At 54.5% G+C, this 22674-nt stretch overlaps 2 protein-coding genes across 4 annotated transcripts; one reads left to right on the top strand and one right to left on the bottom strand.

The window, feature by feature from the left end:
* Positions 1-17: 17 nt before the first annotated feature.
* SLC4A2 (solute carrier family 4 member 2) lies at positions 18-16251 on the bottom strand. 3 transcript variants are annotated; one of them, XM_077149785.1, is made up of 23 exons: positions 16077-16251; positions 13546-13659; positions 11587-11752; positions 11178-11419; positions 10981-11099; positions 9091-9323; positions 8841-8983; positions 7674-7854; positions 5391-5526; positions 5130-5295; positions 4884-4998; positions 4535-4719; positions 4185-4410; positions 3818-4033; positions 3587-3735; positions 3273-3467; positions 2310-2573; positions 2097-2186; positions 1752-1918; positions 1057-1310; positions 780-949; positions 363-536; positions 18-265 (listed from the first exon to the last, which is right to left on the bottom strand). In XM_077149785.1, the coding sequence occupies exons 2-23, from the start codon at positions 13594-13596 to the stop codon at positions 185-187; spliced, it is 3723 nt and encodes a 1240-aa protein (XP_077005900.1). In that variant the 5' UTR covers positions 13597-13659; positions 16077-16251; the 3' UTR covers positions 18-184. The 3 variants fall into 3 exon arrangements, with proteins under 3 accessions (XP_077005900.1, XP_077005906.1, XP_077005893.1); XM_077149791.1 differs by lacking the exon at positions 16077-16251 and adding an exon at positions 15678-15955; XM_077149778.1 differs by lacking the exons at positions 13546-13659; positions 16077-16251 and adding an exon at positions 12838-12906.
* A 1954-nt stretch (positions 16252-18205) lies between these two features.
* CDK5 (cyclin dependent kinase 5) lies at positions 18206-22337 on the top strand. The gene is made up of 12 exons (XM_077149764.1): positions 18206-18333; positions 19005-19093; positions 19184-19251; positions 19366-19426; positions 19526-19582; positions 20300-20395; positions 20545-20619; positions 20775-20871; positions 21054-21123; positions 21647-21707; positions 21825-21905; positions 22030-22337. The coding sequence occupies exons 1-12, from the start codon at positions 18297-18299 to the stop codon at positions 22114-22116; spliced, it is 879 nt and encodes a 292-aa protein (XP_077005879.1). The 5' UTR covers positions 18206-18296; the 3' UTR covers positions 22117-22337.
* The last annotated feature ends 337 nt before the right edge of the window (positions 22338-22674 follow it).

The following is a 22674-nucleotide window of genomic DNA, read 5'->3' as shown; positions in this document are numbered from 1 at the left end:
CAGAGGCCAGGGATGGGTGGGGCCAAAGCACTTTACTGCAGGGTGGGGTGGGGGGCTTTAAATTATTGACTTAAATAAAAACGAAGAGGAAGGGGGATGGGGAGACCCATGCCCCCAGTCCCTGTTCCCTCTGTCCATCGGTCCTTCCGGCTGGTCCCTCCAGGCTAGTCCCTCCAGCTGGCAGCTACACAGGCATGGGCATCTCATTGTACTCGTCCACACCCTCCCGCTCGTCAAACACTGGCTCGGCCTCATTCGCATCCAGCTGTGGGGGGAATGGATGTCAGGAAGCCAAGTCCAGAATCTGGACCTTTTCCTAGAACCATGGGAGGGGTGGATATGGGGGGAAGGGAAGCCCTTACACATTTCATCTCTCGCTCGGTGAAGATGCGGGTGAGCACCACCATGCGGAGCGGCACTGTGAGGATGAGGATGAAGGGGAAGGCCAGGGAGGCAGCTGTGGACATGACAGCCCAGAGCAGGGCCAGGCAGAGCAGCTGCAGGGCTGTGAAAAGGTGCATCCGAAGAGTCCGAACCTGGGGGGAGGGTAGGTGGGGTAGAGACAGGTGAGCCATGCTTCTCCCAGAGCTTCTGACGATAGCACCTGGAGGTCACGCTCAGACCCCCAAAACACCCAAATGCCCCAGGAAGGGTTAGGATGGAAGTACCTTTCTTGGTGTTCATGGTGCAGAGAGTAATGGTGGCTGCCAAAGTGGGTAGATGGTGGGGGGTGGGGAGGTTGGAAGAGTCATTGGGGCCCCTTCCAAGAGGAATCTCACCTTTTTGACATAGGTGACATCTGGGTGGTGTTTGGGTGGCATGAGCAGCAGGTGTAGCCGTTCATAGAACTGGATCCCATTAAGGGAGGTAACCCCCATGTACAGGAAAATTCCAAAAAGCACGGCCAGTGGTATTTGCCGGAGCAGATCCCCAATAACCAGAGAGAGACCTGGAGGAGGAAGGAAAAGAAACAGCTGTCCTCAGGGTTTTCCTTGTCCAAGAGGGCTTAATGAACCCCACTAGGAAAGGGGTGGGGGGACAAGGGAGAAAACATACCCACAAGCAGGGCAACTAGCAGCCCAGTCACTCGCTGCTCCTTGACTTCCTGAATCTTGGGCTTGTCCCCAGGCGCCACAGCCTTGCTCATGACGGTAAGCGCATTGGCATGAGTGACAGAACGGACGGTGGCAGCAGCCAACCAGGGCAGGCCAAAGAGGGCACAGATGCCACCCATGGCCACAATCAGCAGCAGGTCGAGGTGGAAACCAGAACCCTTCTGCAGCATGCGTTCCTTCTTGGAGATAATCAGCCTGAATGGGGAGAGGTCTGTTTGACTGAGGCCCAGGCTCCTAGAGACAGCCAGCTCAGCAGAGAGCCATGTCAACCCAGAATGTCCCACCAATCATCTCTTGTCTGTTTTGGGAACCTGGTGGTTCCTGCCCATTCTCCCTACTCTGGCCGTCTCTTTTCGGTACTGGAAGTCCCTAATGGAACTGAACCCTCCCTGCTCAATCTGTACCTATGCTCCCTTCCCAACCTTCCCCACAGCTCCCACAAAGTACCACCAGACTGGCTTCCTTCACCTTTACTTGGTTCCCATCATTCACTGTTGTGCCTGGCAAATGTCAGTGAGATTTTAAGCTGTGCACAAAATAAACTCCAGCAGCCAGCCTGGCATTCCAAGTAGTGCGCAGAGACACGTGGCTTTAGCTTCCATGCCGTGGCCCCGCGCCTGGCCTAGAACGACTCACGTGGTAATCTGCGTCTCCATAAAGATGAGGATGAAGACCAGGATGGCCGGCAACAAGCTGGCGACCATCATCCACACAGGGAAGGGGCTTTTCTCCCCCAGGGGGTTGATGACCCAGCCCCGTTTTCCCGGGGCTGTCACCGAGAATCCACTGGGAACGCTCAGCTTCTGCATGGCAGAGGACAGATTAGAGAGAGAGGGGCCGGGTGAGCGCCTTGGTGGCAAGGACCCGGACGTCCATTGGGTGAATGACAACTGGGATGCTGTGGAAAAGGGCAGCTTCAGAGGGGACACCCAGAACCCAGGGTAGTGGGAGCAGCTTGTTGCTACACAGCTCATGCCTTACCTGGGTGTAGGTATCCTCAATACTGTAATCCACAAGCACCATGATGAGGATTGCAATGGGTACCCCAAAGTCCCCAATCACTCGCCGGATCTGAGTGGGCAAGCACCATGTTCAAAGGCCTCCCCCCAGCCCACTCAAGGCCCTTATTTCTTTTTGCTCACCCCACTTTCCACCCTCAGCACCCGCCTCCCTCCAGCCTTTGCAACCACGTACCCGACCAGGGAAGAACCGGCTGTTCTTGAACTTTCGCAGGAAGAAGGCAATGAAGAAGGTGCCAGCCATGAGCACCAGTGAAAGCAGGGCCGTGTTGGGCTGGTCCCGGGGCCTCCCCTGCCCAGGCTGCCTGACTATTTCCTGGTCACTCCCATTAGCCGGCCCCAACACTGTTCCTGCCCCAATCCACGTTTTATTCTCGCTGTCATCTGCCTTTGAGGTGTTGGAGAATGAACAGCCATGGAGTGGATGCTCCTGGAAGATCTGGGGAGAGAAGGGCCGCAGAAGACTCCATCAGCTCGGCTGTATGCTAGGAGTAGGATGGGTGGGCCAGGGGCAATGATGGGTGTGCCTTCCAGGATCTCATCTTGTTGGATTCAGAAAATGACCAACAGAACCAGATGTGAGCACAGGAGAATCTGGTTAGAGAAGGGGCTGAGGGAAAGCCTGAGGGGTCTGCGTGCAGGTCAGTGTAGACAGGCCTAATTCAGAAAGGCAGCTGGAAGAGGGTGGCTCCAGCCAGGACCCAAAGGCTCAAATGACCTACAGCTAAGCACAGTGGCGGTGGGGTGGCACGTCTCCTCTTCAGTCTGTTAAGCCGACATAGATCTCATGCACCAAACTGTGACCCTGTTTTTCATCTCTAGGTCTCACTCTTTCTGCAATTCTGTATTGTTGGACTTTTAACAAAAACAAGTGCTACTTTTGCTACTGAAAACATATTTGTTTTCAAAAGACTGAGCTGAAGCCCTGGCATGTATGTTAGAGAAAGGCAGTTGGGGGAACAGAAAGAACAAGGCCTAACTTTGAAGCCTCAACAGACTGTACCCCAGGGAAACGCTGGACCCACCTTGCCTCAAATCCAGGAGAAAAAAGCAAGAGAAGGGAGAGGCTTTCACCTGGCTCTCTGTGGTGTTGAGCTCCATCCCACCTCCTGCCCAGTTCCAGGAGGGGCCTGCCTACCTTAACCAGCTTGTAGAAGGTCTCATAGATGAAGATGAGGGAGATGAGGAAGGCAAAGATCTCCTGGGTGAAACGGGAGACAAAGCGCACCAGGAAACTCCCCTCCAGGGCCACCATGAGCAGCGCCAGAAGCACCAGCCAGAAACCAATCCACACTCGACCCACCAGGTACTCCAGGTTGTTGCTGCTACAGAACTGGGGGGAGGGGGTGTCCAGTCAGGTCCAGAGCTACACAGCTGGGGGTTGAGGGTGGGGGTGCCAGGCAGGAAGAGCCAGCCCCACAGTACCCTTCTGACCCCCTGCCCAGCCCTCACCGAGAAGAAGGCCTCCTCGAAAACCAGCAATGGCCCTGAGAAGCCAATCACCAGCAGCGGCTGAGCACCCAGCAGGCAGAAGATCACGCCCTGGAGTGCCGTGGACATGATCAGCTCTGACACCCCAATCAGGTCCTGTGTCTTCTCTCCTGGTGTGGCAGGAACCAGGTCAGGATCAAAGCCTAAGCTGTGGGCAGCCCACTCCGCTACCCTTTCGGATCCTCTCCTTACCAAGTAGCCCCCCAAAGGTGATGGCAGGAGACAAGGCAGCGAAGTAGATGAAGATGACAGCAGCCAGACACTGAGGGTCGAGTGCATCTCGGAAGTCGCTCAGATAGTGGGGATAGCGGCGTCGCACATCGCGGATCAGCCCCCCAAAGGGACGGCCCGTCCGCCGAAGGGGATCGTCTTCGACTACACCTGCCAGCTCTACCATCTGCAGGAGCGCTGCAACCCAGGCCTCCATCAGGGCCCCTGCGGGGGCCCCTTCCTACCCCTTAAGAGCCGTGGCCAATCTCCTGCGGATATTCGTAGACCACACCCCACCCCCACCCCCGAGGCAGGCAAGTCCTCCCCCAGGCCCTGTACTGGCCCGTACCCTTGTCTTGGGCAGACTTGGGCTCCAGGCCAGCCCCTGTGGGCAACAGCCGGCCCTGCTCCTCCCGCTTCTTGAGCATCTGGCGCTGGAAGTGAGCAACGGAACGCAGCAACTCCTCGCCCTGCACTTCAGATGGCGGCAGCACCACGCTGCAGTCCAAGAAGGCGTTGATGGCGGTCAGCAAGTCCTCCCGCTCATCTGCCAGGTAGGCTGCCTCGTGGAATTGCTGTCAGAACAGGCACCATTAGTAAGGGACATGAGGAGGAGAGGTGGGGGATTCAAGCCGTGCCAGGGATGGTCCTCAGGGTGGGTGGCAGGGACACAGTGCTAGGCAAGGCGGCTGAGCTGACCTTGTCGGACATGAGGGTGGAGATGGAGCGGCCAATCTCGTGGTAGTCCATGTTGGCGCTGCTCGGGCCCAGCAGCAGGAAGAGGAAGCGTACAGGTACAGGCACCTCCAGCACCGCATCCAGCTCCGCAGCCTCCCGAAGCCGCACAAAGGCCATGGTGGGGCGAGAGAGGAACTCCACACAGCCTAGGGACAGGGGGCCATGGTGGGCAAAAAGCAGAGGCAGCAGGACCACTTCCCAGTCCCCAGCCCTGGGCTGGGACCAAGGAAGAGCTGAACAGGGCCTCCATTTGGCCCTGGCCCAAAGGTCTGGCAGCCAAGACGCTGCCCCTAATATTCGCTCCACCTACCCACAAGTACCACCGTAGCCTCAGCATTCTCAGGAATCTTCTCCAGCAGCTTCAGCTCATGTTTGGACTTGGAGCGAGTGATGCCGGCTGGTGGGGCTGGGGGTAGCAGCTCACGCTGGGGGAAAGGAGGAGGACAGAGCTCAGCCCAGCAGGGCTCCATCCTCCTGGAGCTCATACCAGGCTGGCAGCATAGCCTGGGGGCGGCTAGGGCCAGTCCCTAGGCAGGACCACCATTCCACCCCTCACCTCACGCTCCACCTCCAGCCTGGTCTCAGGAACACCGCCAATGAGAGGCTCTGTGACATGGGGGTCACTCTCTGCCCCCTGGCCATGGTGATGACCCAGCAGGGAACCCAGCGAGCCAGCAGAGATGTTGCGGGGGAAGGAGAAGTCCTTCTCGTCACTTGGGTGGCTGGTGGGACAGAGGGCAGTGAGGTTAAGGAGGGCAGACAGCTGAGGCTGGGGCAGATGAGGTGAGACAAAGAGGCTGTCTGGGTGGGGCCTAACCTGTGTTTCAGCAGCAGGGCCCGCAGCACATTGGCTCTGTCCTCGGCCTTGATCTGGTCCGAGATGACCATCTGTTCCACCACCTGGTGGGCCACTCCAGGCAGTGTCTGCTGGTCCAGGTCCAAGAGCACAGCCCCTGGAATAAGGGTGGCATGGAAAGGTGATGGTCCCCAGGTCAAGAAACAATGGAAGGGAATGGAATGGGAGCGAAAGCCAGGGGTCGGGGAGCAGCCATGTAAGTCTGGTACAGTGGATGGCACCTGGGCCTACAAATCAGACAATCAGTACTCCAGTCCCAGGCCTGCCATTAAAGCCCAAGTCACAAGACCTTAGCCTCTCCTTACTCCCATATACCCTACAGGAATGTCATGAGGCTCAACTTAGGTAACCGAACCTCAGCTATCAGAGAGGTCAGCTAGATCAGCCTCTCCCAAGTATGACATACAGAGAGTATACAGCCTCTACCAGGGTATCCCACAGCCCACTCTGGCTGAGCTACTCCTGTTAGAAAGCTCTTCCCTTAGTAGGCCACACACTGCCTCCACTCTAGGGTCCTAATTCTGCCCTCTGGAACAGGACACAGCCGTTTGTGTCCTCCTCCACATCGGAACCTTTGAGCCATCTGAGACTGTCCCCCCTTTACCCCAAGATCTTCCCCTTCAGTTCTCCCTACCCATCAACTGCCTTCAGGACAATTTCTACACTTCTTTGCATCCTGACTACAGTTCTAGAGCTGCCATTTCACGTGAAAATGAAAGACCCTTAAGAAGTTAGCAGGTAATTTCTCTGGCAAGGTCAACTTTTGGGAAAACAGAACTACAGAATAAACAAAAAAAAACCCAAAGGCCCCTGAGAGTCAAAACAGAGACCAGAAGCCCAGTGACACAGTCTTTGCACTTTACTTCCCCCACAGAGGAGTCCTCGAGCTTCACTCTTAGAGCCTCTTTATTCTTAGTTTGGAAACAATTCTAACAGGAGGTTTTCCACCCTCAGCTGCTTAGAAACAGGCCTTCTGACAGCAAAGGGAGTGACAATCCAGTGGGAAGGAGGAAACAAGCAAATAGCAGAAACAGCAGACACAAGGACTCAAAAGCCTTGCAGTCGAGGGTCATTTAGTAAAGTTTAAAAGCTGTAGGGATCTCACTGATAGGGAGCAATTAGAATCAGCAAATGCAGAGTCAGAAACTAGAACAGAGGTTATCAGGGGCTAGGGGCAGGGATAGGGAGTGGGGAGTTAATGCTTAAATTATACAGAGTTTCTATTTGGGGTGCTAGAAAAGTTTTGGTAACGGACAGTGGTAAAGGTAGTACAATACTGTGAATGGAATTAACAACACTAATAAATACATTTAAATATGGTTAAAAGGAGATATTTTAGGTTGTATATATCTAACTAGAATAAAAAATTAAAAATAAAAAAACACCATAGGGAAAACAAAAAACAAAAAAACAGCACAGGATTGTACTAAACAAACAGTGAACACTAAGGCAAACCATGGACTCATTAATCATAAAATTTTTAAAATGTTCTCTCACTAACTGTAATGAATGTACCACACTAATGCACAGTTAATAATGGTGCAAAAATACACCTTAATATAAACTATGAACCACAGCTGATAGTACAATTATAATTTCTTTCATTAATTGTAACAAAGGCACCACACTAATGAAAGGTGTTAATAATATGGGAACTCTGTATTTTATGCAGGATTATTTTGTAAACCTACAATTTCTCAAATAAAAAAATAAATAATAAAAATAAAAAGGCAATGTTGGGTTAATTTCTTTTTTTCCGTTAATTAATAAAAAAAAAATAAAATAAAAAGGCAGCCCTGTGGGCTAGATTGCACTCTCCAAAGCCTCTCTAAGATGGTAACGAGGCATGCCACACATTTCATAAAATGTGCCATCAAGATTGCTTAGAAAAATTTTAGCACCCAAAAAACAGCAGCTTTTCCCGGTACCTGCCCATGCAAAAAACAAACAAACAAGCAAAAACATCAGCTTTAGTTATCTGAAAATTTCACTTGCTACAAATGCTAGACAAGAGGCAGTGTTAATACTGCTTCGAAATCACCCAACTTCAGATCCTAAGGAATGGCAGGCTGGGTGACAGAACGGATGAGGATGCTCCCTCCTAGGCTCTGCAAACCATGCTGCTCAAGATAAATCTGGGGCATGTTTGGCCATTTGGTCCTCACAGGATGACACGTGCAAGAAGGGAGTGTCCTGGGGCAAAGGCGAGCAGGGGCTGAGGAGGGCAACGGGCAGGATGGTTACCATGGGCCAGGGTCCGGCGGAGCTCCAGGAGACTGCGGAAGGAGAGCGAGGCCACGTGGGGCTTTCCCCAGCGCTCTGTTTCCTCCTCCACGTCCTCCTCAAACTTGATCCAGCGAGCTGTCTCCCGCCACTGAGGCTCCTGGTTTTTGTCCAGCAGCAATTCATTCAGCTCCACAAACACCTTGTGGGTAACATGAGAGGGCATTACAGGGTACAAAGCCAGAGGGGGTCCAGGGATCAGTGTCTGGGAGCATGTGACACTGGGCGGCATGGTACAGAGTACCCAGGCCTGGGATAAGTCACTAGCCAGTATGAGACTCAGTTTCCCTCATCTGTAAAATGGGAATAATAATACCTACCTCCAAAGACTTTTATGAGGAATAAAAGAAAAAGTATATAAAACACTTAGCATGGTGCATGCATGACTCATAGGAAGTGCTTTCAAAACGGCCACTAAGTATATATACATTTTTAATTGAATTTTGTATGATTCCATTTATACGCATTCAAGAATAGAATTGAGCAAACTAATTGAGAATGAGAAAGGACTGAACGCCCCTGAGAGATACTGTTTGGGAAGAGGCATGAGTGCCAGGAATGTTTTCTATCTTGATCTACATGGTAGTTAGGCCCATGTTCAACATGTGCCAAAATTCATTGAGCTGTACACTTAACTGCAATAAAAAGGTTAAAAAAAAAAAGCAATATAAGGAAGGGTGAGGATTCAAGTACGATGGGTAGTGTCACTAAGTGACCTTGGCCAAGTCACTGCACCTGGGTTTATGGCTGATGCCACCTATGCCCTCATTTTCCCAGGCTGCTGGGAGTAAAGAGGTGACGATTTTGAAAAATGGTATGCAGTGCTACCCTGGTTCATCTCTAGCTCCAACAGGCCCTTCGCTCAAATCAAAAAAAGGTGCCTCTTTCTCAGACACCTCACTGCTATCTGCCAGCAAATGGTCATAAGGTAAATCAGCAGTGTCTAAGACGGAAACGGTCCATGTTGGACAGGGAGCGCTTGTGCAGTGTGCAACCCGCATAACCGCATGCGGCCACCCGGCCACCCTATACTTGAGATGACTGCTGGTCTGACAGGTTGGAAGAAGGAAACAGTGGGGAGAAGATGGCTAGGGAGATAATGGAAGAATATGAAGTTGAGACCAGTACCTCGTGGGGCTTGTGGGGGGCTCGGGGCCGGGCCCGAGGGGTGGGGCCAGGCTCGCGTCCTTCCCGGCCGCCCGGCACTGACCCTTTGGCATTCTTCCGCACCAAATGTCGCCTCACACCAGGAACATCCTCAAACCGGTGACCTGTGTTGGAGCAGAGGGGACAGGGTTGGGGGTGGTGGTGTCTCTGTCCTTTTCTCTTACTCCGTTTTCCTACTAGCACAGGGACTGGCCCAGCCCCCAGTACTCACTCTTCATGAGATCTAGGTCAGCTGTGGCCAGCGTCTGGGCCTCGCTCTCATCTGTGGGAACGCGGGGCAGCAGGGCCTGCTCAACCCCGGTCATGCTCCCAATGCGCCTCCTCTCCTGCAGGTTGTAGCTGCGATGTCCAGGCTGGGCTTTGGTCAGGGGGCGCCCTGAGGCACCCCCGTCGTCACCCCCTGCTGTGCCACTAGCCACAGCCACCACCTCTTCAACCAGGGCTCTGGACAGACAAAGCAGCCGTGAGCCAGAGTAAGGCAGACTCCTATCCAACAACCAGGGACCCATACAGGAGGAGACTGGGATGGGACTGCATCAGACCCCACCCTCCTCCTAGTTTCCCACTCTTGGGCAACGTGAAGTAGAAAGAGCAGGCTATCAAGACTGAAATCCTGGCTCTACCCTTTACTGTCTGTGAAACTCTAAGCAATCATTCAAAGCCATATGTGAACAAAAACTCATTAGCAAAATGAAGATAAGGCCAGCCATGTGCATTATTAGGAGAAGTGAAATTTTGGGGAAAAAAACAATGTAGAGCCTTGCTCATAAGAGGGGATGGCTGACATTAGTTCTCTTGCCTCTTTCTGATTCCTTCACTTCCCAAACGCACCCGTAACCAGTAGGACTCAGGAGATTCAACAGGGCCCCATCTTTCTAATCAAATGGAGTAAAGTATGTGGAAATGGGTCTTTGCAACTGTAGACAATTTGCCCCATGTATGTTATTAACTCCTTGTCCTTGACAAATTCCAATGTCTGTTTTCTTCCCCAAAACTAGATTGCCTTCTTTCTCTTTGCCTTTCCAAGGGCATCCCAGACCTTGCCATTATTGTTTCTAAACCTTTCTCACCAGCAGCTAAAGCCTCCCAAATCTCCAAGTCCATTTTCTCCTCCTCTGTCAGGCTTTTTCTGTGTATACTCACCCTCTGTGTCCTTGTTTCTGTGCATACTCTTTTTTTTTTTTCTCTGCCCATACTCTTGCCTCACCATTCTAGCTCAAAAAGTATGACCCACTTCTCAAATGCTACACTTCTGCTAAGTCTCCCCCACCTCCTCCTGCTCTACTGCGACAGTGTCATTCTATGAGCCTTGCAGGTTTTGGCCCATAGTCGTAGACTGCCGTTGTGGACGCAGGTCCCTCGGTACACCCTATCTTCCCCAGCGGGCCCGTGCACTCCCTGGAGGCAGGCGACACATGTCCTTCACTTCCCCGTCCTTAACACAGCCTAGCACCCAGAAAACAACAGATATGTGATTGTCCTGACTTTGAGATCTAGTTCAAAGTGATTTCCTCCAGGAAGCCTTCTCTAACTGCCTTAAGCTCCAATTCCCCATTGGTACCGACACCCTTTGCTCGAAACAGATTGTTCAACACAGTAACGTGTTACATACAGTGCCATTTCATTGGCTACATTTGGTTTCCAACCACAGAGAATTGGCAATTTCCCAAGAGTGAGAAGTGGGTCTCCTATTTCTCTCAAATCCTGGGGCCCCAGAGGTTGCTTGGAAGTTATCCAGTCCAGTCCCTGAACCAATGCTTGATGCTGCTCTACCTGAATCCCAGAAAGGGGGATGTGAGAGGAGGGGGAAAGCAGCTTAGACCGCACACGGGCTAAACCAATATTTAGAACCTTAAGTCACACCATACCCTTTAATCCTCACAATCACCCTGTGATAAAGATTCTTGGTTTACAGATGACAAAACCGGGGCTCAGAGAGGTTAAGTTACTTGACCAAATAACTAGTGAGAAGCGGAACTGCGATTTGCATTCGAGTTTGATGATTCCAAGGCTCAGGCTTCTTTTCCACATCACCACGCTGACTCTAGCATGGGAGATCTCTGTTTCGGGACACTTGTTGATTGGCTGGGGGTACACTTACCCAGTCTGGGCTCCTTTGGTAGCCCGGGGAGCTGCCTCCTGGTGGGTCAGTGATGGAGGGGGAGATGGACTGGTCCTTTCTGCCTTCCGGTCAGCAGTGTCATCCTCTTGGAGGAAAAACTGGAAAAGGGACCAAATGTGGACAGGCTGGACCACGGACCCTGCAGACCTCCCCTAGGAGTCCTTGCCCTCACTTACTTGCACTGAAGAGGGAGTAGAGGCAGGGGATGGCTGGGTAAGTGCCCGGGCCCCCTCAGCCTCACTGGCCTCATCCTCGTCTTCCTCACCCTCTTCAATGGTAGGGGTTTCCCCGGTGGGGGAGGCTCCAGGGCGTCTGCGAGGTTTCCGCCCTGGGCCCTGGGGTGTCTTGCGTCGGCGGGCATCCGGAGGCAAGTGGGTGGACAATGGGTGATGGATGTGGTGGGAGGACTGGCGGTGGTCTGAAGGGAGGAGGGGCACTTGTCTGGGGGCAGGCACAGCTTCCCTCCCCTGGCCATCCTAGCCTTTAGCCCAGCCCCTCCCACTAGGACCCTACCCCCTTCCATACTGGACAGTCAAGCTTGCCGCACCCACTGCAGCTTCCCCCCCACTGTCTCTCCCCCCTCACACTCAAAGTCTTCCTCCCCATAGCTGCGGCCTGGCTCCTCCCCTCCACGAGACCCGGCCTCCTGTAGGATTTCCTCAAACCGCTCTACGCCCAGGGTGCGATGAAGTTCATCTTCCTCTGGCTCGGGGAACCCTGGCGTCCCGGGACTCAAGCTCTCCGGCTCTGGCTGCAAGGAATAAGGAGTAGAAAAAACATACCGGCTCAACAGGAATCATACCCCCAAAATCCACCCTGCCCAGGGCTGGGCACCCAGTACAGCCTACCCCCTGCCCTAGCAGGCTCTCCAGATCCTGGCTGTGCAGGTAAAGGAGCTGCTGTGGAAGTCTCAGCAGAAGTTATGTGTGTCGCCAGCAGGGACGCAGGGTGAGCAAACTGGGCGGTTCACACAACAGATAATGAAGAAACTCCCTTTGGCTGGGAGGACAGCTGCCGAGCCCAAAAAAGTAATTTCTGGAGGCAGGCCAGCTAACCGACCTGGACTCGGCATGTTAAAGCTGAAACCCAGCCCTTCCTGGGGTGGGAATACGTCTACTTCGCCTTCCCAGGGGAGCTCCATCCACCATAGAAGGCAGCCTCCCCCAATCCCCCAGACTCCACTGGGCCCCTGAGCCCCACTCCCTAGCCCCACCCCTCACCCCACCCCACTCCCCCCACCTGAGTCATCCTGCAGGAGCGAAGCAGCCAGCGGCTGGGCAAGGACTGCAGTGGTGGCGCTTGCTTGCGAGAGCTCTGTCTAGCTAAGCTGCCTGCTGCCTAGCCCGGGGCAAGCCTTGGTCCACCCCTCCACCCACCCCCTGCCGCCCTGGGCTCCAGGCGCCAAATATTTGCTCAAGAGCTTCAGGACCTGAAGGGCATCGGGATCTCCAAGGGCGGGGGTATGGAGCCCCCTCTGCGGCAGTCCCAGCAGCTAGAGCAAGGAAGAGGAAGGGGAGGAGGGCCGGGAAGAAGTGAGGGGTACTGGGGAGATAGCAAGGTGGGTACAGGAGCAGCTGGGAGGGGGTACAGGAGCAGCTGTGGGGGCAGGGGTATTAGATACAAGAAAAACTAGAGGTGGGGGTGGGGTCATGGGCCTGCCTTTCCCTTCTCTAAGGAGTACTCCTGCCCAGCCCATCTTGGCAGCCCTAATCTGGCTACCCCCAAGCGCTCAGCCCCACTCTCACCAAAAGCAGCACCGCAGGAGGAAGGAGGTAGGACTGAGTGCAGGGAGCTAGCCCTGGGGATGGCTGAAGGGGGATCGGGAACCCCTCACACCTGAGGCCGCAAGAGGAAGTCCATGGCCGGCAGGGGTGAACCCGGGAAGAAGGGGGAGGGGACTGGCCCGCGTTCTTTCCCAGTCACGTGCCACGCTGGGCTAAAGGGACCAATAAAGTGGCTGATTGTGGCTTTGGGGTTAATCATTAGACTCCCCAGGGAAATCAGGGTGGGGCATGGGATATAACCACGTGGGGGCTGGGAGGGGCGGGCCTGAGTGGCACGTGGGGCTGGGACCAGCGGTTGTGAGCTCTGCCCAGAATGTGAAGACAGAGGGAGCAAAGGGACTGCGGGCCGGGACCGCTTCTTCTAAAACCGGGTCAGAGTGGGTGGCTGGGTTAGGGAACCAGGAGACTCAAAGTTCCTCTCTTGCTGAGGCTAAGCAACTACCTGGATCTTCTTACCCGCCTGCAGGAACAGCCTCAATCTCCTTCCGGCAGGATGGGAAGCAACCAGTGCCCACCCCTACCCATAGCCAATGCCAGGATAGACAGCAGTGCCCCCTCTGAATCAAAGACAGGCCCCCCTCCCCAGTCTCTGATCCTCTCCTGAGCCCAACCCCTGAGGACTTAGGGCAGGAGGGAACTGGGTCTGTTTGTCTGGACAGGTGGCCCGTGGACCTGTGGCCGCAGGGAAGGCACTGATGGGGGGCAGGGGTAGAGCTGATAAGGTCTGGAGCCCGGCCCAACCCCAGCAGACAATACTCACAGTGTGGAAAGAATCTGCACCCGAGGCAGGGCGCCTCGGGGCGCTGCTCATGGCTAAATCTTAGCCCTTTTCGCTTTCGCTGCGGCTTTCAGAGCAACAGGGTGGCGGCATAACCTGGGTGGGGGAGAAAACCAATCACCCTCTGAGAGCCCGGCCAGCCCTGAATGGGAGTCCCTGATACTCCATCACTGTGGGGAGGAAAGAATGCAGGCGACGTCTCCAAGGGCCAAGGGAAAGACCACCCGGCCACACAGGGGCCTTATCGCTGCCCCAGGAGCCTCACAGACCTTGAAGAGTCTTAGAGTGGCCCTTAGAATTGGCAAGAGCAAAGAGGAGCATTATTTAGAGGAAGAAAAGGGAAAAGCAAAGAGAGACGGAGGGAGGGAGAGGAGGCCCACAAAGTGCCAAGAGACCTACCTGGCAGAGTAAGGAGGCAAGAACAGAAGGTGGGATAGGCTATATATAAAAAAATGGGGCAAGAAAGGAGTCAAGGCTCAGCACTGCAGAAACAGCAATGGCCGTCAGGAAGGGTGGGATACGAGTCAGGAAAGAAAGCAAGTGAAGGGCTGAATCAGAAACAGGAACCATGACTGAGATGGTGGAACCAGGAGATGGGACTGAGAGACTGGGGGTAGGGGGTGGGGGGAAGCAGATGTGTGTGAGGACAGAAAGGACAGGGAGAGAAAAAACTGGGAAGAGCCCAAAATGGCCAGCAAAGGGGCTGCCTAAGACACTGGGGGCAGGGTGGGGATGGGGTGCGGGACTGCCTTGTCTCTCTTCTCTGCTCAGGCCTGGCAGGGACTCCCCCGGAGTCTGTGCAGGGACAGAGGAAGGGAAATAGGGCTTCTGGGGGAGGAAGAAGGGACAGGCAGCGGGCACAGGCTGGGCAGAGCTTTATAATGGGGGAGGGGAGGTGGGCACAGAGAGTCTTTGGGATGAATAGGGCGGGTCAGGATCCCTCCCCTCCCCTAACCCTGGGCCAGGAAAATCTGAGTGGCAGGGCCACCGCCCTCCTGCCCTCCTGACCGTGACTATAGGGGTGTCTGGAGAGGACACCTTGTGTCTGTGTGTGTGTGTGTGTGTGGTGGTGGTGGTGGGGGGAGTGGGGCAGAAGTATAGGGGTGTCTGGAGAGGACACCTTGTGTGTGTGTGTGTGTGTGTGTGTGTGTGTGTGTGTGTGTGTGTGTGTGGTGGGGGGGAGTGGAGCAGAAGAGGAGTTGCAGTTAGAGAACCCGATGGGTGCAAATCCAGGTACCCACTGATTATGGGGGCACCCAAAGCTCTCAGAAGGTGGAAATACTGAAGCTTCCAAGTATGGTGTTGGAGATCCAGTGGCCCAACTTAGGGCTAACTCCAGGGTAAAACAATATAGGTCTTGGAGACTAAGTCCTGGGTGGGGAGCCTGGGGCGACACATTCCTGGCAAATGCTTCAACTCAGCTGACTGCCCTCCTCACCTCCCCCTCAGCAGGCGTCCAGCCAGGACACATCCAGTATGGGAGAGGTACACCCGGCACGAGGCTAGGGCACAGATCCCCACCTGGGAAGGATGTGCAGTCTGATCTGAGTACCTACAGGTGCTCCCCCCACCCCACACACACACCTCCAGGCTGTGCCCTCAATCATCTCCCCCTCCCTTTACCCATGCCCCCCTACACCCCCCCCCCCGTAGCCGGAGAACCCCCTCCCCCCACCGTCCAAGAATACAAAGCAGCTTCTGTCCAAAGCATCGGTGCCGATAATCCGGGATGGGGGCACATTCCCAGGACCAGCCCCGACTGGCCCGGAGGATTAGTGCCTCTCCCCCTGCCCAAGGGATTAACACCCCGGACCCCGACTTGAGCATTAACCACCCCCACCCCCAAGTGAATTCGCAAATTCCACAGTTCTTTGAGGTGGGGCTGAGGGTGAGGGGGTGAGGGGCGATCAAGTGGATCCTGGACTTCAGGCAGTGCCCCTCAACACGCAGGCCTCGCCCAGACAAATCGACCCCCCAGGAATGAGGTCCGACCCTCCGGGCTTGTCTTTCCCTTCCCTATCCAGCTGCTCCTCTTCTGCCTGACCCCCCTGTCCTCATCTGACCCGCCACCCCACCCCACCCCCACCCCCGCTTTCCCGGCCACGCCTACCAACCCGGAGGTAGCTGGCTGAGGCCCGGGCAACCCCCGGCTGGACGCCCAGGAAGGGCCTGAGGGATAGGGTAAGGGGTCGCAGGGGAGGAGTGTCGTCCGGAACCAGCGCCAGAAGTTGTGAGGGCCGACGGCGTCTCTCTGAGACTACCCCCTCCTGGTGGTGGCAGAGAGCGCGGCACCCTTGTTTGGGGGAACTCTAATCCGCAGACCCCGGAATCTCCGCTTCCGACCAGCTCTCTGCTCGCCTTCCCATCCTTCCCCCCAAGACCTTGGTTCCCCGCGCCCAAGTCTCCGCCCTTTCCTCCCTCCCGGCTCAGAGCCCCGGGTTCCCCCCTTTCCTTCCCCCTCCCTTCCTCCCTCCGCGGTCCTGGCCCTCCCCCGCCACCACCTCTCCGCTTACCCGCTTGCTCAGGACTTCGTTCCCCGGGGGTCTCAGGGTTTCTCCCCCTTCTCCGGCGCCCTCGCGCGCTCCCGACAACTCCCCCGTGCCCACCCTGGGGCGCGCCTCCGCTGCTCCCAACTTCGCCCAACTCAACTTTCCCCCGCGCCGTGGGCAGGCCAGCCCCCTGCGTGCGCGCTCCCCCCAGCGCACCGTGCGCGGCCCCGCCGGAGAGTGGAGAGGCGGGGACCCGGGGCAGAACTCAAGGCGTGGAGGGAGGCGCACCAGCAGGCACCGCCCGATACTAGAAGCCACGCGAGAAGGCGTCGGCGCCCCCACGGTTCCACATGCTCCGTCCTGACCACGAGAGGAGGTTATGGGCCAGCGAGGGCGCCCGCAGGGGGCTTCCCTGCATGGGGCCAACAGGCGTCGCCAGGGAGGTCTTCTTTTGACCCAGTTATGGCTGATCTGGGTAGAAGGGAGCCCACCTCACACTGGGGATCACATGCTGGAAAACAGAGGCACAACAATGGTTAAGAAATTCGAAGCGGAGGAATTTGAAATATAAATTTATGGAAGTCAAGATTCTCTTGCCCCATCCTCCCGCAAAACAAAACAAAAACTGTCTCCAAGAAAGCCCCTTCTTTGCTGTGGGACGGCGAGGCGTGACAGGCGGGTGATGGAGGCTGAGGTGGATGCCCATTACCCTGAGCTGAGTAACTTGTTGGGGGACTCCCTACTTTTTGAGAGGTGGCAAGTTTCTTCCTCGGAGAGATTCCCTGGGGTTGCTTCCTAGTCTGAACTACCTAGACAATCCAACCCTGTTCATACCCGTCATTTGAAGATCTTTGTATGTTCTTGTTTTTCCAACTAAATTATAGGTTCTTCCAGATAAGGAATACACGCTTCACTTTAGTGTGCCACTGGATGAAGCAATCATGCGCATGCAAAAAATGTTCAGACCCAAGCGAGTTAACGAACAAATGTTTGGTACCTATTCTGGTTCCAGCACTGAGGAATGCTGTTTTGGGGGCCATTTCATCCAGTTCACAGCCCTCAAGAATGCAATCATGAGATAATAGAAAGCAGCGCAAGAACGTCTGTAATCAACCACTTACCAGGTGAGGTAAAGGCTGCTGCAAGTGTAGCATCTATCTGTGCTCCTGTCTGCCGAGTGGGGGGTAACCAGCCTGTCAGTCCTAATGTGTCACACCCTAGCTTACTCCAGTGGGTCCTGACTCTGGGACACTGGTATCTGGAAGGATCCAGGATTCCAACCTCGGGAAGTGGCCCGGGTCGACTGGGATCAGAAAAGAGGTTTCTTTGTTAAATCATTCTTCCCACCGCTCAAATCCACTCTGTAATGGGGCACATCTGCATCTCTTCCCAGCCCTGTGGTCAGCTGGTCCTTGTGAAATCATCATGGGCAAGACATTACTGAGTCATTCCCCCAGATCAATCCTAGGGTCACCAGGTGGCTGGGAAGCGGTGGAAACCCATGCTAAGATCGTTAGGAGGTCATTGGGAGATAAATACCATGTACCACTTCAGCCGGGTCAGATTCTGGCCACCTGAGTCCCGGATCTAGGCCAAATTCCAAAGCCAAAACAGAGCGTGCCCCATCCCCACCCCCCACTCCACCCATCCCCCTGCATTCTGGAATGGGTAGACCTGGAGCAGCACTTTTTTTTTTTAATTTATTTATTTATTATTTATGATACATAATCACATACAAACCCTACAAACATTCTTATATGATCGTTCCATTCTTGTTATATAATCAACAACACACTATCATCGCATAGTTGTACATTCATCATCATGATCATTTCTTAGAACATCTGGAGCAGCACTTTTTAAAGAGATGGGTTGTGGTCCCAGAAAAAGAAGAACAAGAGCGGGGCACACTGGGAACCGGGTGATTCGACGGGGACCCTCGGAAAACGGACACGCGATGCTTCTTGGGACTTGAAGTCCGAGGTTTGTCTGTGTTGTCGATCCGGAGTCTCGGGAGTCGAGTGCTGCAGAGAGTTTTAGCGCAGCCTGCTGGGGGTTGTAGTCTTCTTTCCTAAAATCTGGAGTATTACTGAAAGCTCCTGCCGTTTTAGGACTACAAACCCCAGAAGGCCATGTGCAAGCAGGAGGGCGGGGCAGGGCCAGAGGCTGGGGAACCTCCTCCTCTGCAACGCCCGGCCGGATTCTTAGAGCCGAGGGCCCGCAGGGGTCCCCGCGGCCGCCGCGATGCAGAAATACGAGAAACTGGAGAAGATTGGGGAAGGTAATGGGACCACGAGATGTTCCTGCAAGATATTCCTGTGTAGCCCCTTCAGGATTCTTTGCAGCCCTGGCTCTCCTACCGTCAGCAATACCCACAGGCAATGACCCCGGACCTTAGAATTCGCTGCAACCCCGGCCCCCAGCGCGAGGCTCGGTGCAGACACCAGCCTTCCAGTGTTAGCATTTCCGCAGGCTCCCACTTCCAAGCTTAGCACTCCCTGTTTACCTGATCTCTCGACCTCAGCACTTCCTGCGTTTCGCACCCCCGCACCCCAGCACCACTTGCAGAACCTCATCCAACCCCCCAGCTTCAGTTCTCACTGCAGACCTACAGCGCCAACCTCAACACTTCTGCAATCCCTCATTTCTCTCACAGACCGCTCCTTACTATTTCAGATCCTTCGGAAGCACTGCCTTTATTATAGACCTCTGTATCCTTGTAATCATAATCTCTCCCTCCTTCTGCAAGCACCTTCTCAGCCATTCCCACTGACTACATCCTCACTCATAAAGCTCCTTTAAGCCCAGCCTTCACCTACATTCCTTCTCTTACTCCTCCAAGCTTAGAAACAATGCACTCAGATGCTGCCTCCCTTCCCAGGAGAGGTTTCTTATAATAAGTGGGGGAAGGGTGCCCCATGCTTTTCCTCAAACTTGGCCTCCTTTCCCCAGGCACCTATGGAACAGTGTTCAAAGCCAAAAACCGGGAGACTCACGAGATCGTGGCTCTGAAACGGGTGAGATTGGATGATGATGATGAGGTAGGACCAGGGCAACAGGGCAGGGATGGGGGGTTGAGGGCTAGCTGGGTGGGATCTGACTGTCCCATCCTGGCTCCCTCCCATGTGTAGGGAGTGCCAAGTTCTGCCCTTCGGGAAATCTGCCTACTCAAAGAGCTGAAGCACAAGAACATTGTCAGGTGTGTAAATAGGCAGTGGTCAGTTGGAGGAGGGTTGGAGCTGGGCCTGACTGATGTTGGGATAGGAGACCTAAACTTGGGGGCCTCCTTGGCTGAGCCCTTCCTTCTCCCTAGACTTCATGACGTCCTGCATAGTGACAAGAAGCTGACTTTGGTTTTTGAGTTCTGTGACCAGGTGAGAAGAGGGTTTCAGGGACAGTAGTCTTGGGAGTGTATAGGGGCACAAACTGAGACCAAGACCATGTCTCATTCCCTCCACCCCATCCCTTTTTAGGACCTGAAGAAGTATTTTGACAGCTGCAATGGTGACCTAGACCCTGAAATTGTGAAGGTAAGGGGAGTGGTGTTCTGGAACTCATTGAGGCTGGGGTTGAAGTCTATATTTAGTGTAAGTACTCTGACAATTTTAGTTCCTGGATAAGGAACACTTGAGTTTAAAAGAATGCGCAGACCCTGTTTCTGCCCTCCAGCAACTCCAGTTACCTCCAGTCTTAGTGGACATTTTTATATTATCTCATTCAACTTGCACAGTAGCATTCTGGTGTAAATGATATTATTTATATTTAAGAGATATGAGAAAACTGAGATTCAAAGGGGTTCATTCATTAAAAAGATATTTATTGAATTTGTTGCTGCATGTCAGGCACTGCTTTAGTCCCAGGACCCATGGCCTTTTTACCCAGGTGCTGAATAATATAGCACAATATGTATGTTGATGCCTGAAACGTGTATGTGTTCAAATGAGGCCAGGTGTGGACAGATTAAGGCCGGCTGGGAAGGTAGGAAGGCCCTCTGGACTGGAGACCAGGGTTGACTTGTTCACTGTTGTACTTCTGCTACCCAGCATGATACAGAGTAAGGCCTTGAGAGTGAATGGATGATGGCGTACTGAGCTTGATCCTGAAAGGTGGGTGGGCTTTAGATGGGCAAGAAAGTGCAGGGTAGACTTTAGAGGCAAAGCAGAGAGATGAGGAGGGGAACGTGACCCACTATGGGGCAAAGCTTCACATCCAGAGTGGCTGACTCTCTCCTCTCTCCCCTCCCACAGTCTTTCCTCTTCCAGCTACTAAAAGGCCTGGGATTCTGTCACAGCCGCAATGTGCTGCACAGGGACCTGAAGCCCCAGAACCTGCTGATAAATAGGGTACTTCTCAGGGGAGAAGGTGGAGCTTGGGGAGGCTGGAGCCATGGGCTGGGGGAGTGATAAGGGAAGCTGGGCTAGAAGGAGGCTTGGAGTCTGCCCTTAGACTACTTAAAAGCCCATCTTCATGTCCTCTTCCCATCTCCCCTCAGAATGGGGAGCTGAAATTGGCTGATTTTGGATTGGCTCGAGCTTTTGGGATTCCTGTTCGCTGCTACTCAGCTGAGGTGAGCTGGGGGCATGGGGAATGAGGGTATGAGAAAGAATCCCCTGTGAGCACCTCTTAGCCCCTACTCCAGGACCCACAGCATTCTTTTTCTCTCCTCTGAGACTCTTCCCCAGCCCTCTAAGTAGGGGATTTCTGTGGGTGGGGTCTCTCCAGGTGGTCACGCTGTGGTACCGCCCACCGGATGTCCTCTTTGGGGCCAAGCTGTACTCCACGTCCATCGACATGTGGTCAGCTGGCTGCATCTTTGCAGGTGACATGCTGGGGGTCTGAAGAGGTGTTTTTCCCTCTAACCTGGTTTGACAGTAGGGTCTGGAGGGTCCCCCTCTAGGAGAAGGGAGTGGGGGCTCTTGGGGATGGGGATAGAAGGTACAGTGGCGTGCACATGGGTTCTTCATGTGTCACCGTTTCTTATTCCCATCCTCCTTTCCCCAGAGTTGGCCAATGCTGGGCGGCCTCTTTTCCCTGGCAATGATGTAGATGACCAATTGAAGAGAATCTTCAGATATCCTTCCATGTTCCTCTCCTTGAGCCCCTGAAAAGTGGAATAAGCCCATGGAGCTTAGAGTACAAGGGGTGAGGGTGGGTGGTTCTGCAAGGCTTTTCCTGAGGGTAAGCAGATGTGGGGACACACTTGACTGCCACGGTATAAATACAGGTGCAGGAAAACGTGTGATTCATACACAAGGGGCACCGGGGAGGAAGAAGCCAAGAGGAGCCTCTTCCAGAGTTGAATCCTTTGGATGCAAAAGCAGCAGGAAGACTTTTTGTGGGAGTAGGGAAGGATGACTGGTTCCTGAGGCTACAGGGTTTAGGTTAAATAGGTAGCAGTTGTAAAGTGCCTGGTCCATTGTAAACACTGCAAGTGAGACTGATCATCAAGCTCACACATGCCTGGGCCTGTTTCTGTCATGACTCCAGCTTGGGGGTAGGTACGAGGACTCCCTCCTGGGCAGGGGAAGAACTCCTTCCCCTGAAGTTGGAGACACAGGCCTTTCCACTCGAGTGGTCCTTGACCACATGGACACGCTGCTGGGGACGCCAACTGAGGAGCAGTGGCCTGCCATGACCAAGCTACCAGACTACAAGGTGTGAAGGGGTCACTGGGGGAGGGGTAGCAGGTCATCAGTGGTCACTTTTATTTCACAGCCTAGCTGCCTCCACGCTCCTAGAACCCTGGGTCTGATTCTCCCTGACTCTCCACAGCCCTACCCGATGTACCCGGCCACCACATCCTTGGTGAACGTTGTGCCGAAGCTCAATGCCACAGGGCGGGACCTGCTGCAGGTGACTGAGGGCAAGGGGGTGGACGGGAGGACTGGACCACCTCTCCAGAGGGACTGGGAGGGGACAAGGCTCTGGGGAGCTGACCAGGCCTGAAGCTGCCACTGCCATTCTCCCCTCTCCCCAGAACCTCCTGAAGTGTAACCCTATCCAGCGCATCTCGGCAGAAGAGGCCCTGCAGCACCCTTACTTCTCTGACTTCTGCCCTCCCTAGGCTCCAGGAGCCCTGGCTGCCAGGCTGGGGCCTGGCCTGTTTAAGTCCCCCTCTAGGGAGGGGATGGGAGGGAGGTGGGGGGGATGCACGGTGCATTGGAGCTCCAGCTGTGCTGGGCCCAGCCAGAGTGGAGGTGCCAATCAGGTGGAGGTGCCCTACCCCGTGTTCTTCACTCCCTCCATGGACTTTATTTAATTTCATAAATTGGCTCCTTTCCCACAGTCTGGTTGATGTGGTGCTAGAGTGGCTTTGAAGTGTGGGGGCATTGGGGGGGGGGGTCTCTGCTCCTCTCTACTGCCCTTTGCAACCACGCTTCTAGCTCACAGTCCCAACCCAGCTGGCCTATCCTTGCTTCTCTCCTCTGAGTGCTCCAAGGCTGGGGACTGGAAGCCGGGCCCTCACCGCTCACAGCAGGGCTGGTCTCCACATGTGTGGGCTTAGGCACTCACACACATATTTCTCCCTCTCCCCAGGAGGGCCTGACACAGTTCTGAGGGGTTATGCACCCAGTGACTGAGAGTCAGGATAGGCTTCCACCAGAATTGGGGGATGGAGGGG

Source organism: Tamandua tetradactyla, chromosome 1 (genome assembly GCF_023851605.1).
Source record: "Tamandua tetradactyla isolate mTamTet1 chromosome 1, mTamTet1.pri, whole genome shotgun sequence".
Lineage (NCBI taxonomy): Eukaryota > Metazoa > Chordata > Mammalia > Pilosa > Myrmecophagidae > Tamandua > Tamandua tetradactyla.
Note: the sequence above shows the minus strand (reverse complement) of the source record. Positions and strands in the feature narration are given on the sequence as shown.